This window comes from Hemitrygon akajei, chromosome 23, assembly GCF_048418815.1.
Source record: "Hemitrygon akajei chromosome 23, sHemAka1.3, whole genome shotgun sequence".
Classification (NCBI taxonomy): domain Eukaryota; kingdom Metazoa; phylum Chordata; class Chondrichthyes; order Myliobatiformes; family Dasyatidae; genus Hemitrygon; species Hemitrygon akajei.
The window spans coordinates 16,259,071-16,282,794 of NC_133146.1; the positions used below are offsets into that span (position 1 = coordinate 16,259,071).

The 23,724-nt window shown below is 46.9% G+C and overlaps 1 protein-coding gene across 1 annotated transcript in view; it reads right to left on the bottom strand.

Moving 5' to 3' along the window:
* crtac1b (cartilage acidic protein 1b) overlaps positions 1-23,724 on the bottom strand; it is a 292,080-nt gene that overhangs the window by 182,038 nt on the left and 86,318 nt on the right. The window contains 2 exon segments of the mRNA XM_073027043.1: positions 12,085-12,221; positions 15,689-15,885. Of these exon segments, the coding sequence (XP_072883144.1) occupies positions 12,085-12,221; positions 15,689-15,885 (334 nt within the window).

A 23,724-nucleotide genomic window follows, 5' to 3' on the forward strand; every position in this document is an offset into this window, starting at 1 on the left:
GATGACGGACTGGTGCCGGTGAGTTATGTCTTTCTGTTCTGAACTTTCCCATTTAGTTCTCTTGTGGGATTAATAAGGGAGATTAATTTTTGTTCATCAGGTGAGAGTTGTCAAGTTGTCATCCTACAAAGCTGTCTGATCACAGGGTGTGGACATCACAGATAATGCCAGCGTTTACTGTCCGTTCCTGATTGCCCCTGTACTGGGGGGGAGGGGGCAGTTAAGAGTCAACCCACGAACAATCGAGACCAGGCTAGGCCATCAGATTCCCTACCCTGATGGATTTTTAACCCCAATCCAGTAGTTTCATTAACAATGGAGATTTTGCAGAAGCTGGAAATTCAGGGCTTTACACACAAAGTGTTGGAGAAACTCAGCAGGTCAGGCGGCACCAGTGGAAAGCAATAAAGAGTTGATGATTCGGGCCTAGTCCCTTCGTCAGGACCGGAAAGAAAGGGGGAAGAAGCCAGAATATGAAGGTGGAGGGAGGGGGAGAGGAGTACACGCGGGAAGGTGATGGATTAGACCAGATGAGAAGGAAGGTAGATAGTGGGGGAGGGGAGATGAAGTGAGAAGTTGGGAAGTGTTAGGCAGAAAAGGCAAAGGGCTGAAGAAGAAGGAATGTGACAGAAGAGGAGAGTGGACCATGGGAGGAAGGGAAGGAGGGGATATAACAGAGTGAGGCGGGCATGGAGAGGAGAAGGGGTAAGAGGGGAGCCAGAATAGGGAATGATAAAAGAGACGGGGAGGGGGGAGGAATTCCTGGAAGGATGTTCACACCGTCAGGTTGGAGTATTTTCATTGTTGCTCATTAATTCCAGATTTATCTAACCTTTAAAAGGTGAAAACCCCAGCAGGTGTGGTGGCTTTTAACCCAGTCTAAGGTCACACGATCCACAACTCCTGTAGCTGGATGAGTAATTAATTGGCTGTGGTGCCGTGGTCATGTCCCCGATGATTTTTTACCTGCTTTTACAGAGAAAGTACTCTATCCAGCTGCTTCTGAGCTTGGTACGGAAACTGCAAGGAATTGCAAAGAGCTGTGGACACAGCTCAGTCAGTCAGCAAAGCTCCCCTCCAATGACCAACACGTAAGCGCCATCACAAAGAAAGCACTTCCACTTTCTAAAAAGTTTGCTTAGATTCGGCATGTCACCTCATCCTTTTACAAACTTCTATAGATGCAGAGTGGAGAGTATATTGACTGGTTGCATCATGGTCTTGTATGAAACACCAGTAGCCTGGATTGGAAAAGTCTAGAGCAAGTGGTGGATGCAGCCCAGTCTATCACAGGCAAAACCCTCCCCACCATAGAGCACATTTACAAGGATTGGTCCCATGTAAAAGCAGCATCTATTATCAAGGGCCCCTGCAGTCCAGGCCATGCTCTCTTCTAGTTACTACCATTGGAAAGGAGCTACCAGAGTCTTAGGTCCCACACCATTAGGTTCAACAACATTTATTAACCTACAACCATCAGGCTCCTGAACTGGTGTGGATAACTTCACTCACCACAACTCTGAACTGATTCCACAACCTACAGACTCACTTTCAAGGATTCTACAAATCACGTTCTCAGTACTATTTTTTTTTGCACAATTTGTCTTATTTTGCACATTGGCTGTTTGTCAGTTTTTATCCATGTATAGCTTTTGATCAATACTATTTCTTTAGTTTCCAATAAATGCTGGCAATAAAATTAATTTGATGATAATATACAGTCACGTATATGTACATGGATAATTGATTGAATTTGACTTTGACTCTGCCTACACTTCTTGCTGCCTTGGAAAAACAGCCAACATAATCAAAAACTTTACCCACACCAGTCATTCTCCCTTCTCCCACCCACCCCCCTCCCGTTAGTCTGAAGATACAGAAGCTTGAGAACATGTACCACCAGGCTCAAGGACAGCTTCTATCCCACTGTTATCAGACTCTTGGAAAACTTTCTCATACGCAGATAGATGAACTCTTCATCTCCTAGTTTATCTCGTTGTGGCCCTTGCATTTTCTGGTCTACCTGCACCTGTACCGCACTCTCTCTGTAAATGTAAAACTATATTCTGCATTCTGTTACAGTTACCCTTTTTGTACCACCTCAATTTACATATGTATTGAATGATCTGTCTGGATTCAGATTTGTTTATCACGTGCACATCGAAACATACGACAAGAATGTGCTGTGGACATTCGCCACACACAAGGGCACCGTGGTAGCGTAACGCTTGGAGCATCGAGTTCAGAGTTCAATTCCAGTGTTCTTATGTAAGAAACTTTAGACGTTCTTCCCGTTTCCTCCCGCAGTCCAACGACGTACTGGATAATAGATTAATTGGTCATTATAAATTTTCCCGTGATGAGGTTAGGGTTAAATCAGTGGGTTGCTGGGAGGTGCAATTCGGTGGGCTGGAAGGGCCAATTCTACACTGTTTCTCTAAAGAACAAATCTGGCACCAACACAGCATGCCCACATTGTTCAGCAGAACAACACAAACAGCAACAGCAGCAGCAAATCAAGACACAAACAAGTACAAATATCGATAATAAACGACTTACCAATTACATAAACCTGAACTCTGACAACTGGACCAGTAACATTGTTATGGTCCTGCGGTCATACTGGTTAATGGGGCACATTTAACTCAGTCCTGATGTAGGGTCTTGGCCCAAAATGTCAGCTGTATAAGCAACTTCAGCGCCTCTGGTGTCTAACATAGAGTTCATTTTCACTTGAAGCCAGGGAACACATTCAGAACTCAAAATGTAGTCAGACATTGTGGAGACATGAGAGAATTCAGATACTGGGATCTGAAGCAACACTTGAGGTGCTGGAGGAACTCAAAGGGTTATACAGCATCTGTGGAAGGAAGTGGACTGTCGACATTTCAGGTGCCGACCCTTCATTAACTGCACACTGTCCGCTGTCGGTGTGTGTTCAGGGGGAGTGCTATACTGTCAGTAGCAACCTGAAGTGAAGAACCTAGCAGGTTGGTGTGAGAGATCCCCTGTGTCTAGGAAGAGTAGGAGAATTCTCCATAGTGTCCTAGTTAATACTTCTCCCCCTGTCAACAGCAAGTCATCATGTTATAATCAAACTACACCATGTGGGATCCTATTCAGTGTGAATTGGTTCAGAATCAGAATTATCATCACTGACATTGGTTGTGAAATTTGTTATTTTGTGGCATTAGTACAGGCTGGAGGGGACAGGTGAGACCAGGTGAGGAGGGAAGTGGGTGAGGGGTGGGGTGGCACGGAGAGTGAAGTAAACTTCTGGTGGTATGAACATCAACTTCTCTAACTTTCGGTAATTTCTTTCCCCTCCCCCTTTCTCTCTTCATCCGTTCCCGTTCTGGTTCCACTCTCACTTCTCCTCACCTGGCCGTCACAGTCCCTCTGGTTTCCCTTCTCCTCTCCTTTCCTCCATGGTCCACTGTCCTCTCCTATCAGATTCCTTCTTCTTCAGCCATTTACACCTTTCACCGAACCCTCCTTCATGCCCCATCTCCACTCCCCCACCAGGCTTCTGCCCCCTTTCCTTTCCGGTCCCGGTGAAGGGTCTCGGCCCGAAACGCTGCCTGACCTGCTGACCTCCAGCATTCTGTGTGTGTTGCTCAAGATCTCCAGCATTGGCAGAATCTCTTGCGTTACTCTTTTATCTCCAGCGCCTTGTCCAACACCTCGCTCGCAAACAACTGGCAACCTGCTCAGTATCTTGTTGCTGTGTAAACATTTACTGCCACCATTCAAAAATCACAACTACCTCACTACTGTCAGAAGTTGGGGAGGTAGGGTGGCCTGGTAGCGCAGTGGTTAACATAACTCTTCACAGAGCCAACTCTTCACAGCGGTTCAGTTCCCGCTGCTGTCTGTGACAAGTCTGCATGTTCTCCTCATCACCATGTGGGTTTCCTCTGTATGGATTTCCTCCGGGTGCTCCAATTTCCTCCCGCATTCCAAAGACGTACAGGTTAGAGTTAGTAAGTTGTGAGCACGCTGTGCTGGTGCCAGAAACATGGGAGCATTTGTGGGCTTCGAGCACGAGAAAATCTGCAGGTGCTGGGAATCCAGAGCGACACACACAAAATGCTGGAGGAACTCAGCAGGTCAGGTAGCATCTAAGGAAAAGAGTAAACAGTCCATGATACCTTCAGCAGGACTGGTTTGGAAGGGGAGGAGCAGGGTAAGAAGGTGAGAGGAGGGGAGGAAGAAGTACAAGGTGGCAGGTGACAGGCGAAACCGGGAGGGGGAGAGGTGAAGTAAAGAGCTGGAAAGTTGGTTGGTGAAAGAGATAAAGGGCTGGAGAAGGGGAAATCTGATAAGAGAGGACAGGCGGCCATGGAAGAGAGGAAAGCTGGAGGGGTAGGAAGAAGGTGTGAGAGGGAAACAGGAATGGGGAATGATGAATGAGATGGGTAATTACCAGAAGTTCGAGTAATCGATGTTCATGCCATCAAGTTGGACACTACCCAGACAGAATATAAGGTGTTGCTCCTCCAAACTGAGTGTGACTTCATCGTGACATCCCAGGACTGACATGTTGGAATGGGAATGGGAAGTGGAATTGCAACGGGCGGCCACCTCTAAGTCTCACTTCTTGTGGTGGACAGAGCGAAGGTGCTTGACGAAGCAGTCTCCCAATCCACGCCAGATCTCACCGATCCACAGGAAGTCACACCGGGTGCACCAGAAACTGTAGATGACCCCATCGCCTCACCTGGAAGGACTATTTGGGGCCCTGAATGGTAGTGAGGAGGAGATGTTGGGGGCAGATTTGGCACTTGCTTCACTTGCCAAGAGGAGGGAGATCAGTGGGGAGGGTCGAGTAGGCAAGGGAGTTGCGTAGAGACCGATCCCTGTGGAAAGCGGAAAGTGAGGGCCGGGGTGGGGGGGGGGGGCGCAGAATTGTGTTTGGTCGTGGAATCCCGTTGCAGATGATGGAAGTTCCAGGGAATTATGTGTTGGATGCAGAGGCTTGTGGGGTGGTAGGTGAAGACAAGAGGAACCCTATCCCTGGTGCGGCAGTGGGAGGGTGGGGGTCAGGGCAGATGCGTGCAAAATAGAAGAGATGCAGATAGGGGCAGCGTTGATGGTGGAGGACAGGAAGGCAGAGGATATCTCAGTTGTTCTGGAATGAATCTTTTCATTCCAGAACAACTCTTTTCCATGTCCTGCTGAGTTCCTCCAGCAGTCTGTGTGTGTTACCGTTAGCACTTCTTCAGACTGGTGCAGTTGATGCATTTCAATACATGTTTTGATGTTTCAATGAATAAAGCTGACCTTTAATATTTAGTTTGGGATTCTTTGAACTGCAAAGATTCACCGGTCTCTGAGAGAAGAAATCCTTCCTCAGCACCATCGGCAGCGGGCAGACCTCTGTTCTAAAACAATTCTCTCAGTTCTAGATTTCTCTGCGTAAGGGGAAAACATCCTCTCCACAGCTATCTTCTCAATTCCTCTCCAAATCTCTGTGCTTTTTTAAACTCTATAATTCATCCCAACCATATAGCATCTATATTTAAGTTTAGTTAGGCTGCACTTGGAGTTCTGGTCACTGCATTCCAGGAAGGATATGGAGACTTTGGAAAGGGTACAGAAGAGGTTCACTAGGTTAAAACGGTATGAGCTGAGCTCGAAGGAGAGATTGGACAACTGGACCATTTTCCCTGGGTTGCTGGAGGCTGAGGGGAGATCTGATAGAAGTTTACAAAATTAAGAGAGGTGTATATAGAGTGGACAGCCAGAATCTTCTTCCCAGGGTTGAAATGTCAAATACTGGAGGAGATGGATTTAAGGCGAGACGTTTAACAAACAGGAGAAAACCTGCAGTTGTTGGGGGAACCCGGCGGGCCAGGCTGCATCACTGGAAAAGAGTAAACAGTCGGCATTTTGGGCCGAGTCCCTTCATAGGGTCTGACCCCGAAATGGCAATTGTTTATTTATTTCCATAGATGCTCCCTGACAAGATGGAAAATCTGTTCATTATGTGCCTTGTGGGTGATCATGGTATTTCCATGACCATGACTGTTCTTGGCAAATTTTTCTACAGAGGTGTAGAATTGTGTTTGTGCCTTCTTCAGGACAGTGTCGTTACAAGATAGGTGACCCCAGTCATCATCAATACTCTTCAGAGGTTGTCTGCCTGGTCTCAGCGGTCATACAACCAGGACTTGTGATATGCATCAGCTGCTCCTATGACTTCACATGACCCTGATTGGTGGGGGGGGGGGGGGGGGTGGTAAACAGGTGCTACGCCTTGCCCAAGGGTGACCTGCAGGCGAGCGGAGGGGAGGAGCGCCTTCCACCCCCTTTGCTAGAGACGTCTCTCCACCCTGCTATCTCCAGAAGGGGCAAGTTTATTTTACAGAGTGTGGTGGGTGTCTGGAATGGGCTACTAGAGGTGCTGGTAGAAGCAGATTTGAAAATGGCTTTTATGCGGCTTTTAGATAAACACATAAATATGTAGGGAACAGGGGAACTCAGCAGGTCATGGAGGGGAATAAACAGACGATGTCTTGGACTGAAACTTCCGGCATTTTGTGTGCGTTACTCTGGATTTGCAGAATCTCTTGTGTTTAGGGAATGGAGGGTTAGGTGCCTTGTGCAGGCAGAAGGGATACACACACACACACACACACACACACACACACACACACACACACACACACACACACACACACACACACACACACACACACACACACACACACACACACACACACACACACACACACACACACACACACACACACACACACACACACACACACACACACACACACACACACCCTCCCCCTGGAGGAGCTCAGCTGTCCTGGCCTGCTGAATTCCTCCAGCTGATTTCCAGCTTCTGCAGATTTTCTCTTGTTTGTGGCAGGCGAAGGGATTCATTTAAGTTGGCACCATCTTTGGCACGGACTTCAATGCCTGAAGGGCCTGTCCTGTGTTGTACTGTTTGATGTTTTAAATTCTATAAAACTGCCCTTCTTTCAGTGAATTAATTTTCTCTGAACTGACTTCAATGCAAATATATCCCTCCTTAAAGGGGAAGATCCAGACTGTGTGCAATACTCCAGACAGAAAGCCCCTTCTCTAACTGATTCACTGATCTATTTCCTATTATACATCTTTATTCACACTGCATTAACAATGCGATAAGGAGTATCTCTTTATATTTTCATTAATACTAATTACAGGGGCATTATCAATTTGCATCATAATGAAACTCTATGTCATTACAATAACAGTCTGAAGTGCGATGTTAATCACCACATTAACAGCTTTTAAAAGGGGCTACAAAATCCAATGGGAGCACTTAACGCGCGGAATATCCCACTGTCCATTGCAAAAATTAATGTTGAGAGAAGATGTTAAGCAATCATGCCTTGTCATACCACACTGACATTTCTGTTACAAGAGGCTACTTCAGTAAGGTTTCTCCAAAGTAACTTATTAAACTACATGTACGTCACCCTGAGATTCATATTCCTGTAGGCATTCCCAAATAAATACAAGAAACACAGTAGAATCAATGAAAAACTCCACATAAACAAAGATCGACAAACAACCAATGCAAATTTGATAACAGATTGTGCATATACAATAATAAAAATAACAGTAATAATAAATAAATAGTAATAAGTATTGAGAACGTGAGTCATAGAGTCCTTGAAAGTGAGTTGTGGGGTCAGTTCAGTGTTGTGGTAACACACACAAAATGCTGGAGGAACTCAGCAAGCCAGGCAGCATCTACGGAGGGGAGTAGACAGTCAACGTTTTGGGCAGAGACTCTGGTCTCAATGAAGGGTCTCGGCCCGAAACGTCGACTGTTTACTCTTTTCCATGGAGGCTGCCTGGCCTGCTGAATTCCTCTAGTATTTTGTGTGCGTTGCTTGGATTTCCAGCTTCTGCAGATTTTCTCATCCGTGTTGTGGTGACTGGCTCAGGAGCCCGATGGTTGAGGGGTAATAACTGTTCCTGGACCTGAAGGAATGAGTCCTGAGGCTCCTGTACCTCCTTCCTGATGGCAGCAGCAGGAAGAGAGTGTGGCCTGGATGGTGGGGGTCCCTGAAGGATGCTGCTTTCCTGCAAGAGTGCTCCTTGTAGATGTGTCCAGTGGTGGGGACGTCTTCACCCGCGATGGACTGAGCTGTATCCACCACGTTTAAAGGTTTCCCCATTCGAGGGCATTGATGTGCATTATGCCAGGACTGCACTCTACAATGTGGAGTCTCGATCTGAAATGTTGCCCCCACTGCTGCTGCTTGAGCTGGTGAATTGTGCTAACAGACTGTATTTCTCTCCTCCTGCGTCTCCTTATCAGACTCTTGAACGAACCTCTCAGACTAAAGATGAATTTTTTATCTCCCAGTCTACCTACGACCATCACGTTAACATCGATGACTATGCAGGATCTGTAACTGGCTATATAGGGCATCAGCATTATTAAAACCTCTCAGTGATGGCAAATCAGAAGCCCTGTCTGACAGCCGAGGTCCCAGTACAGCTGACAGATCAGGATGCTGTTTTCAGATCAGGGGTTAAGACAGCTCCTAGGTGCACTTTACCGCACCACCAAGAAGCCAAATCTGGATTATTCTCAAGTTCAAATTTAATAATCATTCAACCACACACGAATACTCATGAAGACAACCAGATGAAACAGAATTACTCCAGGGCCAAGATGCAAAACATAACACCAACAGTCATACCCAGCACAAAGTACACATATAGCACATACAAGATGGCAGTAAAATACAGTCACAAAAAAAAACAGTCCAAGTTCCTGACTCCATGAATGTTGCAGCAGTCTGTAATTAAACACAATACAGCTAGTCTTCCAACGCCGCTAGCATGGATGCCACGCCACACCGCCTCGCCTCTGGCACTGACTCTGACTCCTCTTTCCTGGGTGGCTAAAGACAGGTGACACCCCAGCCTGTGGCCTAGTTCTCACTACGACCGAGGTCTCACAACTTCCTTGCCATCGGTCCCGTAAATAAAGCAGAGAACCCCGCTTGCAGCATTCCACATTACCAATATTCACCAGGGTCTTGCAACCACAAGAAAAGTGACTAAGACAATCACTCGCTGACACACTGCACACCACCTTCGTGCACCGACTCTGACGTCTCTCTGACAAAGGGAGCCACACGGTCCACACCAAGTCCAGCTCCTTCTGTTTCTCCACCAAAGAGCAACTTGCTGGTGGGATAGACCTATAGTACTTTAAGTTGTTAATGTCCAGCGGCTTTTGCCGTCGTGAGAAGTACTCTTAAAAGGTTGATCTTGTAGAAACTGCTGCGTACCAGTGCACTGCCATCTTACTAGAAGGATTTTCACAAGGAATATACAGCCGCTTCTGTGACATGAGAGACAAGAGGCGCATGAAACTGGGCATTCAGACCAGAATGGACTACAAGCCCACCCTGCACGTCAACAACAGTGATGCTTCTCTTCCTGATAGGCTAAATGTCTTTTATGGTCGATTTGGATCAATGGAACGATGTGCTGGCAAGGAAAGCCTCCCTCACTCCCTCCCCAACGAGCTGGCACTCCGTCTGGCTGCAACTGACCTGAGGAAGACCCTAGCCAGGGTCAACCCACGTGAAGCTGCAGACTTGGTAATGTAACTGGTCGGATGCTGAGGGACTGTATAGCCCAGTTAACTGAGGTTCTAACAGGCATCTTCACCATCTCTCTAGAACATCCATTAACCCCCTCAGAGGGTTGTAAGAGTGTGGAGTGAGCTGCCAGCACAAGAGGAGCATGTGAGCTTGATTTCAACATTTAAGAGAAGTTTGTATAGTTACATGGATGGTAGAGGTATGGGGGGCTATGGTCCCAGTACAGGTCAATAGGAGGAGACAATTTAAATGGTTTGGCATAGATTAGATGGACCAAATAGTCTGTTTCTGTACTGTACTTCCCTTGACTGTTATTATTTGTTAATATATTTGTGGAAATATTATTTTATGTGTTACATGTACCATACTGGTACTGTTATGTGTCTGAGTTACATGTACTGTGCTGGTACTGTTATGTGTATATGTACTGTACTGGTACTGTTATGTGTATATATACTATGCTGGTACTGTTATGTGTATATGTACTGTGCTGGTACTGTTATGTGTCTGAGTTACATGTACCATACTGGTACTGTTATGTGTCTGAGTTACATGTACTGTACTGGTACTGTTATGTGTATATGTACTGTGCTGGTACTGTTATGTGTATATGTACTATGCTGGTACTGTTATGTGTATATGTACTGTGCTGGTACTGTTATGTGTATATGTACTGTGCTGGTACTGTTATGTGTATATGTACTGTGCTGGTACTGTTATGTGTCTGAGTTACATGTACTATGCTGGTACTGTTATGTGTATATGTAATGTGCTGGTCCAGAGGAGTGGTGTTTTGTTTGGCGGTTTACATGTGTTTGGGTAAATTACATTAAAATGAATTTAAACTTGAACTTCATCATGTCCTTGAAGATTCAGTTTCAGAAACACAAGAGATTCTGCCGATGCTGGAAATCCAGAGCAACACACACACAATGCTGGAGGAACTCAGCAGGCCACGCAGCATCTACGGAGATCCACAATCAGGACTGGAAAGAAAGGTGGTAGAAGCCAGAACAAGAAGATGGAGTGTGGAAGTCCTCACATGGTTTTTCTTTTGCACTTAACCCGAGGTGGAATTAATTACAACAAACAAGTCATTGTGTTTGTTGATGTGGAGGAAGTCCGGGAAACCTGCAATATTAAGATGAGTGGGTCTAGAGTGAACGAGGAGCTCAAAGAAATTAAAATCAGTGAAAAGCTACTGTCTGAGAATAATTGGTATACCAAGTTACAATTCTCCAGGGCCAGAGAACCACCTTGGGTTCTGAAGCCAGCAGCTATGGAGATAATGGATGCATGGGTTATCATCTTCCAGAATTCCAAAGCACGGCCAGTGTGATGATAGAAGCAGCTACAGGATGTCGGCAACATTTAAAAGACATTTAGACAGGCAGATGAAAAGGCAGGGAATGATCCTGAGAATGAAAGGGTTAATGCATGACGAGTGTTTGATGGCTCTAGGCTTGTACTCTCTGGAGTCTGGAAGAATGAAGGGAGATTAAACTGAAACCTATCAAATATTGAAAAACCTGGATAGAGTGAATGGGGAGAGGATATAGTGGGGGAATCTAGGACCAGAGGGCATAGTCTCAAAATTGAAGGATTTCCCTTCAGAAAAGAGAAGAGACAGAACTTCTTTAGTCAGAAGGTAGTAAATCTGTGCAATACATTGCCATGGATGGCTGTCTAGGCCATGTCATTGGGTGTATTTAAAGCAGAGACTGATCATTTCTTGAGCAGCAAGGATGTCAAAGGTTACGGGGAGAAGGGAGGGAAAATAAATCAGAGACGGTGAAGCAGACTCATTCGGCTGAATGGCCTCATTCTGTTTCTATGTCTTATGGAATTGAGGGATATAAGCCAATGCAGGCAGATGAGATCAGTTTTAATTGGCATCATCTATCTATGTCTCTCGCCCTCGCCTTTCTCCTTTAATGCCTTAAAATTCATTTGGTCATCTTGGGTAATATCTCCCTCTTGGACTGGTGTCATTTTCTTTGCAAGCATCTTGTGAAGTATTACTTCATTAATGGTGCTATGTAAGTGCAGGGCTGACTCTTTATTTGTCACACGTACGTCGAAACGTACAGCGCAGTGCATCCTTTGCATCAACGACCAACACAGTTTGAGGGCAGCCTGCAAGTGGTGCCATGCTTCTGATGCAGCATAGCATGCCCACAACTTACTTACTCTAACCCATACATAGAGTACACCTTTGGAATGTCAGAGGTAACCAGAGCACCCAGAAAAAAACCCACACAATCATGGGGAGAACATAAGAACTCCTTACAGACAGTGGTGGGAATTGAACTGGAGTTGCCGGTGCTATAATAGGTTACGCTAACTGCCTAAGGTTGGATAAATCCATTCACTGTTTCTCTGCTCCTCAGCACACCTGCGCATGAGGGCAAACTGCAAACTGGAATCTGACACAAGACTACGCTGACCCTTTTACCTTTCGATCCACACACGCCACTGATCGCCCAGCGAAGTGATTGGCCACCTGTCGGCGGACATTGATGTCATCGCTCAGCAGGTCTTCCCACCTCCCGTTTCGGAACTTGAAGAGTTTATCGGTGTATGTGGCCACGCCTGTGAAAGAAACGAGAAGGTTACTGTGACTAAATGGAACAATGGAATAGAGGCCACGGATTTTAGATCCCCCAGTCTAACACACCATGGCCCTTACAACTTATTGACCACGAGTTTTCAAGGTTCAGTGGAGGAGTTTAAAGCCAATGTGAGGGGCAAAATTTTATGTAGAGAATGATGATGTCATGAACTCTCCTGACCAGTACAGGGTGTCAGAGAGTGTCAGGACTCAGCGCTCCTATGCATGTAAACATCATTGATTTGGTTTAACTAGAACTAGTTAAGTGACTGGTTTAGTCGTTAACTTTTCCTTGTGGTTCTCGTGCCACTTGTTTTTTTGAATGCAGGTTCCTCGTGCAGCCTGTTTTGAGTTTGTTGAGTTCTGATTTTGATATGCACAGGGTTCCCATGCTATATGCATATTAAAGTTTGTCATGACTAGTGTTCATCGTTGAGTTATGAATTTGGGTTCCAAGTGAAGTTCTGTGTACTCTAGCCCTCTTGAGTCATTATGCTCTGATGTATTTTTTAATCCTCTTTTAAGTTCTACAAATAAATCACCATTGTTAATGTCTACCTCCAAGTCTGAGTTTACTCCAATCCCGGGTTCATTTGCCTGAAGATCTCGTTACAGGAAATGCCTGGACAGTAGCAATGTCTTGTCGTTTTCACTGGAAACACTCTAACTTTTTAGGCTTAAGTTGTACAATCAAAGAAATATTGAAAAATTCTTCAGCACCATGGAATACATAAAATGAAGTTGTTTGCAACTAGTTTTCTACAGAATGTTCACAAACAAGAGAAAATCTGCAGATGCTGGAAATCAAGGTAGCACAAACAAAATGCTGGAGGATCTCAGCAGGTCAGATAGTATCTATGGAAAGAAATAAACAGTTGATAACGCCATTTCTAATTCCTCTCTTCCTTTTAGTGTCTCTGTCTCCATCTCTAGAATCAAACTGTCTACTGATATCTCTTATAAATCTACCGACTCCTAAAGCTACCTTATCTGTACTTCTTCCCACTCTGTCTCCAGTACAAATGCCATTCCCTTCTCTCACTTCCTTCAACTCCACCACGTCTCCCCCATCTTCAACAGGAGCCTCTACCGCCAAACACGTCTTTACTCACCAACCGCACCCCCCCCCCCACTTTCTGCTTTCTGCAAGGGTCGTTCCCTCCATGTTCCTTTCTACATTTGTCCCGCCCCTTTAATCTCCCTCTTGGCACTTATCCCTGCCAGTGGACGGGCAGCTACACTTGTTCATTCACCACCTGCATTCAGAGCCCCAAACAGTCCTTCCAGGTGAGGCATTCACCTGTGAATCTGTTGGGGTTGCCTACTGTGTCCGGTGCTCCTGATATGGCCTCCTCTACAGTGGTGAAATCTGACCCAGACTGGGGGGACCGCTTTGTCGAGGGCTATCGCTCCCTCCACAAAAACCAGGAGTTCTCAGTGGCCAACTATTTTAATTCCAATCCCCATTCCTATTCCAACGTGTCAGTCTTTGACCTTCTCTACTGCCACGATGAGGCCACACTCAGCTTGGAGAAGCAACACTTCATTTTCCATCTGGGTAGCTTCCAAACTGATGGCATGAACATCAATTTCTCCAATGTCTGGTAATTTTTTCCCTTCCCCTTCTCTTTTCTTCTATTCCCCACTCTGCCTCCCCCTTAACCTCTTCTCTTCTCCTCATCTGCCTATCACCTCCCATTGGTGCCTCTCCTCCTTCCTTTTCTTTCATAGTCAACTGTCTTCTCCTATAAGATTCCTTCTTCTCTGGCCCTTTATCTTTTCCACCCATCACCTTCCAGCTCCTTACTTCACCCCCCTTCCCCACCCATTTGGCTTTTCCTCTCACCTTCTAGCTTGTCTTCTTTCCTCTCCCCAACCTTCTTGCCCTCTCCCCCCTTGCTTTCCAGTCCTGATGAAGTGTGTCAGCCCAAGACATTAACTGTTTACTCCACACTATAGATGCTGCCTGACCTGCCGAGTTCCTCCAGCAATCTGTGTGTGTGTGTTCCTCTGGACCTCCAGCATCTGCAGAATTTCTTGTGTTTATAACAATTGATGTTTCAGTCTGAGACCCTTCATCAGGACTCACACCACCCACACCAGTTGGTTCAAGAACAGTCATTACCCTACAACCATCAGGCTCTTGAACCGGTGTAGATAACTTCACTCACCACAACTCTGAACTGATGCCACAACCTACAGACTCACTTTCACGGACCCTTTTCAGCTCATATTCTCAATGTCATTGGTTTTCTTTCGCACATTTGCATTTGCCTGTTTATGTAGTTTTTGTAAAATTTTATTGTATTTCTTTTTCCCTGTAAATCCCTACGACAAAATGAATTTCATATACTATGGTAACACATGACAATAAGTTTACTTTGAACTTTAAACTACCTCAATGCACTGTGTAATGATTTGATCTGTATGAATGGTATGCAAGACAATAATAAACCAATTTTGGTGGAGAAAGACAGTTAAGAGGCTTTTAAACGGACCCATGAATATGAAGGGAAGGGAATGGAAGGAACTGGATGATACGCAGGAGGAGGATATTTAGTTTCAATTGGCATCCAATCATTGGCCGAATGGCTTGTTCTGTGCTGTACTGTTCTAAGTTCTATGTTCTAAATGTGAGTTTCAAAAGTATACATTTTGTGCTTATTTAGGGTCATACAGCATGGAAGTAGGCCCTTTGGCCTAACTAGTCTATGCTGACCAAGATTTCCGTCAAATCCAATCCCATCTGTCAGCATTTCAAAGTAAATTTATGATCAAGGTACATGTATGTCACAATATACTGCCGTGAGATTCATTTTTCTTGCAGGCATTCACAGTAGAACAAAGAGATACAATAGAATCAATGAAAGGCTACACACAAAGACTGACAAACAACGTGCAGTAGACAAATTGTGCAACTACAAATAAAACAATTAATAATGAACAAATAGTTCTGAGAATATAAGTGGTAGAATTCTTGAAAGTGAATTCATAGGTTGTGGAATCATTTCAGCGTTGAGGTGAGTGAAGCTGAATGAAGTTATCCACACTGGTTCAGGAGCCTGTCCCTGAATCTTATGGTGTGGGATCTAGGGCTCCTTTACCTCCTGCATGACGGCAGCAGTGAGCAGAGAGCATGGTCTGGATGATGTGTGTCCTCCCAATGTACCCATATAATTTATTACTTTCCTTCTGTCACATAAGTTTAGCCAAATCACATTTTTATTCTATGTTGCATTTACATTATCAGTAATTTGTGAATTCTGTAAGGCCAAACTTCTGTTACTGTAACGCGGGGATTGTCTGTAGTTGGTAGACACAAGTAACTCTCCACATTTGTGGGTGTCATGTCTGGGTCTCATGTTTCACTGGCACATCATGGGGCAAAGGGCCTGTACTCTTACATATCATTACATTGCTTTCCACCAGACAGAAGACGTACACCTACCTGAGAAGGCATTGTTAGTGTTGAGGAAATATATCTCTTCCCTTCCATCGCCATCGATGTCACAGGCTGCCACACCGATAGCATTGCCCTGGCGATCGCGGAGGGCATAGTACGGGGAACTCGATTCGTCTACTGCTATGTTCCGGAGCCTCTTCCGGACCTTATCGTACTTGAGCACCAGGTTGGGGCCATTGTACCTGTGGGGACGTAAACACGGTGAAGTGAATGATATGGAGCTGGTCAAAGGGAAAGATGGTGTCCACAGGTAGAGAGAGCATGGTGTGGGGGCTCCAGTGCAGGGAGTTGCTGTGGACTCAACCACCTCCACCATGGCCACAACTCCCCTCACCATCAATGACATCTTCAAGAGGCAGTGCCCAAACAAGGCAGCATCCATCATTAAGGACCCTCACCATCCAGGACATGCCCTCTTCTCATTATTATCGTTGGGAAGATTTACAGGATCCCGAAGACACACATTCATTTTAGGAACAGCTTCTTCCTCTCTGCTATCAGATTTCTGAATGGTCCAACAACCCATAAACATTATCTCCTTATTCGTTTTTACATTATTTATTGTTGTAACATATACAGGAGTAATTTTTATGCCTTGCACTGTACCACTGCTGCAAAACAACAGACGACAACTTATGTCAGTGATAATGAACCGGCTCCGATTCTGATTCATCAGGACAAGCTGCACAAGACGTTGGTGAGGCCGTTAATGAAATACTGTGTTCACTTTTCATCACCCTGCTATACGAAAGCTCCCATTAAACTGTAAAGAGTGCAGAGGTGATTCATGATAATGTTGCAGGGACTCAGGGGACTAAATTACAGAGAAAAATTGAGCAGTTTGGGATCTTATGCGTTGGAGTGTAGGAGAAAAAGGGGTGATGATAGAGAGGGGTATGAAATCCTGAGGACCACAGACAGGGTGAATGCACACAGTCCTTTACCCAGGGGTGGGGAATCAAGAACTAGAGGGCATAGGTTTAACGTGTACGACCTTTTATCCTTTTAGAGGGTGGTCCATCGTATATTGATAAGAACGTTCTATGTCTAATTTATGTTTCTTTTGTCATCACGGTTTATCTGATGTTATGAGCCTGTGATGCTGTGGCAAGTGAGTTTTTCTTTGCATCTGGACAGTGACAATAGACTTGACTTCCACTTTCACTTTCATTAACAGCAATTAAAAACCACAAATAATATCTTAAAGGCACTTGGACGAGTGTATGGATAGGAAATGCTCAGAGGGAGATTGGCCAACTGTGGGCAAATAGGACATTTAAATGGAATTTGGGTTAGCATGGATCTGTTGGGCTGAAGGGCCTCTTTCTCTGCTGTATATCTCTAGGACTCTATCTCCAGGGCTCCCTCTGTCATCTGGGCCTGTGGGGCTCAGGTTACTGAAGGATCATCGGTTTTGGCCATCTGCCTCTCCTGGAGAGTCTGTGATCTCACGGGTATGAAGAAGGTGGATGAGATGGCAAGTATTCCTGGACAGCTCAGAGGGAGTTTGAAGACATTAATTCCACTCTCAGTGGTCACCTCTGTCCCATGACTGTGTATGGGATTCTTGCCAATTCAATGCCCCAAATATGCCTGGTGGGAGTGATAGCGATCCAGCCGAAGACCAGGGTTCACTTTCTGCCACTGTCCGTAAGGAGTTTGTACATTCTCCCCATGACCGTGGGGGTTTCCTCCGGGTGCTCTGGTTTCCTCCCACAGTCCACAAGTGTGCAGATTAGGGTTAGTGGCTGGAAGGGAAGAAGGCGGAAGCCAAGAAAAAAAGAGTAGGTGTAGGGGAAATAGCTGGATCCAGGTGAGGGGGAGGAAGGGAGCTGATGGGGGGAGAAGGATATAACGAAATTATGTGAGAAGCTGGAAGGGGCAAAGGGATGAAAAAGATGGACAGTGGAGCATGGGAGAAAGGGAAGGAGGAGAGGAACTAGAGTTCAAAGGTATAGTATACAACCTTGCGATTTGTCTTTTTGCAGGCAGGCATAAAGCTAAGAAACACAATAGAACCAGTTTAAAGAAAATCCCCACACAACAAAGACCATCAAACACCCAATGTGTGACAGAAAGAACAAATAATAAGTAAACAAATAGCATTAACTGCAGAGTCCTTGAAAGTGAGACCACAGCCACAGAGCTACTGAGGTGAGTGAAGTCGGTCCAGAAGCCTGAAGGTTGCAGGCCTCAGCCATGGAATCAGTTCAGTGCTGTGTCGATGGCTGCAGGCCTCAGCCATGGAATCAGTTCAGTGCTGTGTCGATGGCTGCAGGCCTCAGCCATGGAATCAGTTCAGTGCTGTGTCGATGGCTGCAGGCCTCAGCCATGGAATCAGTTCAGTGCTGTGTCGATGGCTGCAGGCCTCAGCCATGGAATCAGTTCAGTGCTGTGTCGATGGCTGCAGGCCTCAGCCATGGAATCAGTTCAGTGCTGTGTCGATGGCTGCAGGCCTCAGCCATGGAATCAGTTCAGTGCTGTGTCGATGGCTGCAGGCCTCAGCCATGGAATCAGTTCAGTGCTGTGTCGATGGCTGCAGGCCTCAGCTGCAGAGTCAGTTCAGTGCTGAAGCACTTTGATCAAATTGTGCAAATAGTAAAAAACAATCTAAAAAGAAATTCATGGAACATGAATTGCAGAGTCCCTGAAAATGAGTCCACAGCCGCAGAGCGTGCTTAGCGCAAAGGCAAGTGAAGCCCTTCCAGGAGTCCGATGCTCCCGGACCACGACTGCTCCTGAATCGGGCGGCATGGGACCCAAGTCTTCTGCACCTCCCGCCCGACGGCAGCAGCAAGAAGAGAGAGAGAGACTGATCAAATGCAGGCAGATGGCGCTGCACACCCGTTTGTTTTCTGCTCTCTTCCCCGACGATTTTAACCTTGCCCAACACTTTGATCGGCATGAAGTAATGGAGCCGACCATGGGCTTGCGTTCCACCATCAGGAATCGGTGCACTCACCACCGGTGATGGCCGCCCCAGCCACAGCTGCACTCTCCACTCTCACCCATGCCAAATCCCCCAACAGACTGCACAATCACCAGGCTATGGTGCAGGGAGTTGGAACTAGGCAGTAAAAACAAAACCAGGTCGGCATTGACTAGAAGGGCCAAAGGGCCTGTTTCAGTGCTGCTGGGCTCTGTGATTCACCGGATTGTTTAGTCAGCTCAAAAATGCCTCCTTAAAGGGGAAATGACAGGCTGCAATCACACGTCTGAAGTATATCTAGAAGAGGAGTATCTAGTTGTCTTGCGAGCTGTCTGCAACATGCCACCATTGGTCTCTGAGCCATCTTGCAATGGTTAAGAGGGAGGAAGGTGTGGATGAAGGACAGGATTGAGGGCAGGGGAGGGGAATGAGAAGAGGGATGGGGCAGGGGGATAAGGAAAACGAAGTGGGGGCGTGAGGAAGGGGGAAGAGGGGGTGTGATAAAAAAAACTTCGAGTAATCAATGTTGATACCATCAGGATGCAGGCTACCGAAATAGGGTGTGGCTCCTTCATTCTGTGTCTGGCCTCAGCGTGCCACTGGGGGAGGCTGTGGGCAGATAAGGCCATGTTAAATCCTCAGAGACAATCTCAGCTACAACAGACACAGTCGGCATCCGTCAGGAACTCCTTGTAATGACAGAAACGGGCTCGGCTTTAACACTGTCAAAAGGGCAACTGGTGCTCAGTGTGAGCACCTCTGGCTGGTTCTGTCACGTTCACAGAGGGTGGGCAGTCAAACCTCTTGCCACAGGAAGGAATTAATCATAACTCTGTTATTGAGCATAGAACATGGAACATTACAGCACAGTACAGACCCTTTGGCCCACAACACTGTGTCAACTTTTTAACCTACCCAATCCTTCTCTCTTACAGAAACCTCCATTTTTTGATCATCTGACAACCTCTTAAATATCCCAAATGTATCTGCCCCTTCTATCCCCTTGGCTGTTATGAGAGGCACCCAACCATGCCAGCTTCTGGGGTTTAGATGCTCTAACTCTCCGGAGTATGGGTAGCTGGTGTGGCCCCTTTAAGGGTTCAGCACCGTCCTGCTAATTGGCGGTCATGTTTTGGGCTCCAAGAATCATTTAGAGTTTCTGAATGGAGCCTCAGTGCTCAATCGTAAACCCAACCAGAGATATCTTTGAACGTTTTGTTTCGTGCTCAGTTCTCGATCCTAGCCTCAGATACTCCAGCATTTGGGTCCAAACCATCCTTGTCATTGAGGTTTGTCGCATTGGCAGCGTGTTCCACGCACTCACCAGTCTCTGCGCAAATAAAAACTTACCTCTGACTTCCCCCCTATACTTTCCTCCACTCATCTTACAATTACGTCCTCTCATTTGCGCCATTGCTGCCCTGGAAGAAAGTCTCTGGCTGTCCACTCTGTCTATGCCTGGTACATCTCTGTCATCACATCTCATTCTCCTTCACTCCAAGGAGAAAATCCCAAGTATAGAAACATAGAAAATAGTTGCAGGAGTAGGCCATTCATCCCTTCGAACCTGCACCGCCATTCAGTATGATCATGGCTGATCATCCAACTCAGAACCCTGTACCTGCTTTCTCTCCATACCCCTTGATCCCTTTAGCCACAAGGGCCATATCTAACTTCCTCTTAAATATAGCCAATGAACCGGCCTCAACTGTTTCCTGTGGCAGAGAATTCCACAGATTCACCACTCTCTGTGTGAAGAAGTTTTTCCTCATCTCGGTCCTAAAAGGCTTCCCCTTTATCCTTAAACTGTGACCCCTCATTCTGGAATTCCCCAACATAAGACATAAGACATGCTCTCTAATCCAGACAGCTCACGGGACCTTACTGTGTACCACATCGTATGCCCTAGAAGAAGAAGAAAGCCCTTAACTCCAAGTGGAGTCATCGGGATGCCATCATGACGACATTTTTTTTTAACAGACTTTCTTACTTTTGCAAGGCCAAGTTGCTAGCTCAACGCTCAACCCAGCACGGATGGAAAGCGTGCAAGGGAGCCGGCTGGATTCGAACTTGGGAGCCTTCGCTCCAAAGTCCAGCACTGATGCCACTGCGCCACCAGCCGGCCTACGCCCTAGGGATATCCCCAATTTAAGGCGCAACAAGAATGGCGACTCTTCCCTTCTCTCAGCAGATCTTTGCAGCAGGATCCCTGATGGGACGCACTATGGGCAAGCGGGCAGGGGTGGTGTGGGAGCAGGTCTGTTTGTTGCCTCAGGAGATCTGTGTTGGATGCAACTGTGTCAGGAAGGTTGGGACTGACAGGGGGATGGTTAACAGGAGGGAACACCAAATGGGGGGGAGACAAATGGCCCCAAGCCATATGACTTATGGACATCTGCCCTCTGCCCTTCTTCCATCACTTCCTTATTACCATTTTGTTTATTTTTGATTTATTTAGAGAAACAACACAGAACTGGCCCTTCCAGCCCCTTGAGCCGCACCTCCCAACAATCCATCTACTTAACACAGGAAAATTTATAATGAACCAATTAACCAATTTGTCTTTGACTGTGGAAGGAGACTGGAATTCCCAAAGGAAACCCAAGTGGTCACGGAGAGAAGGGACAAAGTTCTTACTAACGGCCATGGAATTGAACTCTGAATTCCGATGCCCCACATTGTAATAGCATCCACTAACCGCTAGGCTACCGTGGGGCCTTCACGCGGTCCACTCATCCCCACTCCATTTACAGTCGTGAGGCGTATATCGATGTGTGGAGCTTAAATTATGCTCAAAAACCTTTCTGTAACCCTTTGCACCGCCCATCTCCTACCCGTTACTGCTTATATTTTCAAAGTCTAACTCGGCCTATCTCGAACAACGTTTCTGCCTGCAATAAAAAGAATTGTTTTTTTTTATTACAAAATCCTTTATTACAAATATCGGTGCTATAAAATATATACAAAACAGTGGCAAACACAATTACTTCACTACAACTAGACAATAGACATTACACCAAAATGTTGCCATCTCTATCCATGACGGCATTTACACCCCGCAGAGCCCAACGGTCTCGAAACTCCTCTAAGGTCGCCATGGACTGCGCGTGTTCTTTTTCAATATTTACCCGGGCACGAACATACCCTCTAAACATTGCCAGGCAGTCTGCCTGGGGAGATCCTCCCGCCACCTGTTTCCAAGACCCTCGGATGGCGGATTTCGCCAGCCCCAGGAGCAAGTTGACTAGGACATCCTCATCCCTCCATGCCCCCTTCCTTACTGGATGACCATATATAAATAGGGTGGGTTGGGGGTGGATGACCATATATAAATAGGGTGGGTTGGGGGTGGCTCACCCCGTGACGTCAATAATTCCCAGCCCTCAGAGTGGCTGTCTCTGTTGCTCCATTGGGTAAGCTCTCCCTCAGTCAGTCCTGCTCCCCCTCAGTCCTACACTCCCTCAGTGATGCTCTCCCTCAGTCCCACTCTACCTCAGTTCCACAATCCCTCAGTCCTACACTCCCTCAGACAGTACTGCTCTCCCTCAGTCCCACACTCCCTCAGTGATGCTCTCCCTCAGTCCCACTCTACCTCAGTTCCACAATCCCTCAGTCCTACACTCCCTCAGACAGTACTGCTCTCCCTCAGTCCCACACTCCCTCAGTGATGCTCTCCCTCAATCCCACTCTACCTCAGTCCTACACTCCCTCAGACAGTACTGCTCTCCCTCAATCCCACTCTCCCTCAGTCCCACACTCCCTCAGTGATGCTCTCCCTCAATCCCACTCTACCTCAGTCCTACACTCCCTCAGACAGTACTGCTCTCCCTCAGTGATGCTCTCCCTCAATCCCACTCTACCTCAGTTCCACACTAACTCAGTGATGCTCTCCCTCAGTCCCACTCTACCTCAGTTCCACACTAACTCAGTGATGCTCACCCTTGGGCCCGCTCTCACTCAGTCCTACACTCCCTCAGTGATACTCTCCCTCAGTCCCACTCTACCTCAGTTCCACACTCCCTCAGTCCTACACTCCCTCAGTCCCACTCTACCTCAGTTCCACACTCCCTCAGTCCTACACTCCCTCAGTCCCACTCTACCTCAGTTCCACACTCCCTCAGTGATGCTCCCCCTCAGTCCCACTCTACCTCAGTTCCACACTCCCTCAGTCCCACTCTACCTCAGTTCCACACTCCCTCGGTGATGCTCTCCCTCAGTCCCACTCTACCTCAGTTCCACACTCCCTCAGTGATGCTCTCCCTCAATCCCACTCTACCTCAGTTCCACACTAACTCAGTGATGCTCTCCCTCAGTCCCACTCTACCTCAGTTCCACACTAACTCAGTGATGCTCTCCCTCAATCCCACTCTACCTCAGTCCTACACTCCCTCAGACAGTACTGCTCTCCCTCAATCCCACTCTACCTCAGTTCCACACTCCCTCAGTGATGCTCTCCCTCAGTCCCACTCTACCTCAGTTCCACACTCCCTCAGTCCTACACTCCCTCAGTCCCACTCTACCTCAGTTCCACACTCCCTCAGTGATGCTCTCCCTCAGTCCCACTCTACCTCAGTTCCACACTCCCTCAGTGATGCTCTCCCTCAGTCCCACTCTACCTCAGTTCCACACTCCCTCAGTCCTACACTCCCTCAGTCCCACTCTACCTCAGTTCCACACTCCCTCAGTGATGCTCTCCCTCAGTCCCACTCTACCTCAGTTCCACACTCCCTCAGTCCTACACTCCCTCAGTCCCACTCTACCTCAGTTCCACACTCCCTCAGTGATGCTCCCCCTCAGTCCCACTCTACCTCAGTTCCACACTCCCTCAGTCCTACACTCCCTCAGTCCCACTCTACCTCAGTTCCACACTCCCTCAGTCCTACACTCCCTCAGTCAGTACTGCTCTCCCTCAGTTCCACACTCCCTCAGTGATGCTCTCCCTCAGTCCCACTCTACCTCAGTTCCACACTCCCTCAGTCCTACACTCCCTCAGTCCCACTCTACCTCAGTTCTACACTCCCTCAGTGATGCTCTCCCTCAGTCCCACTCTACCTCAGTTCCACACTCCCTCAGTCCTACACTCCCTCAGTCC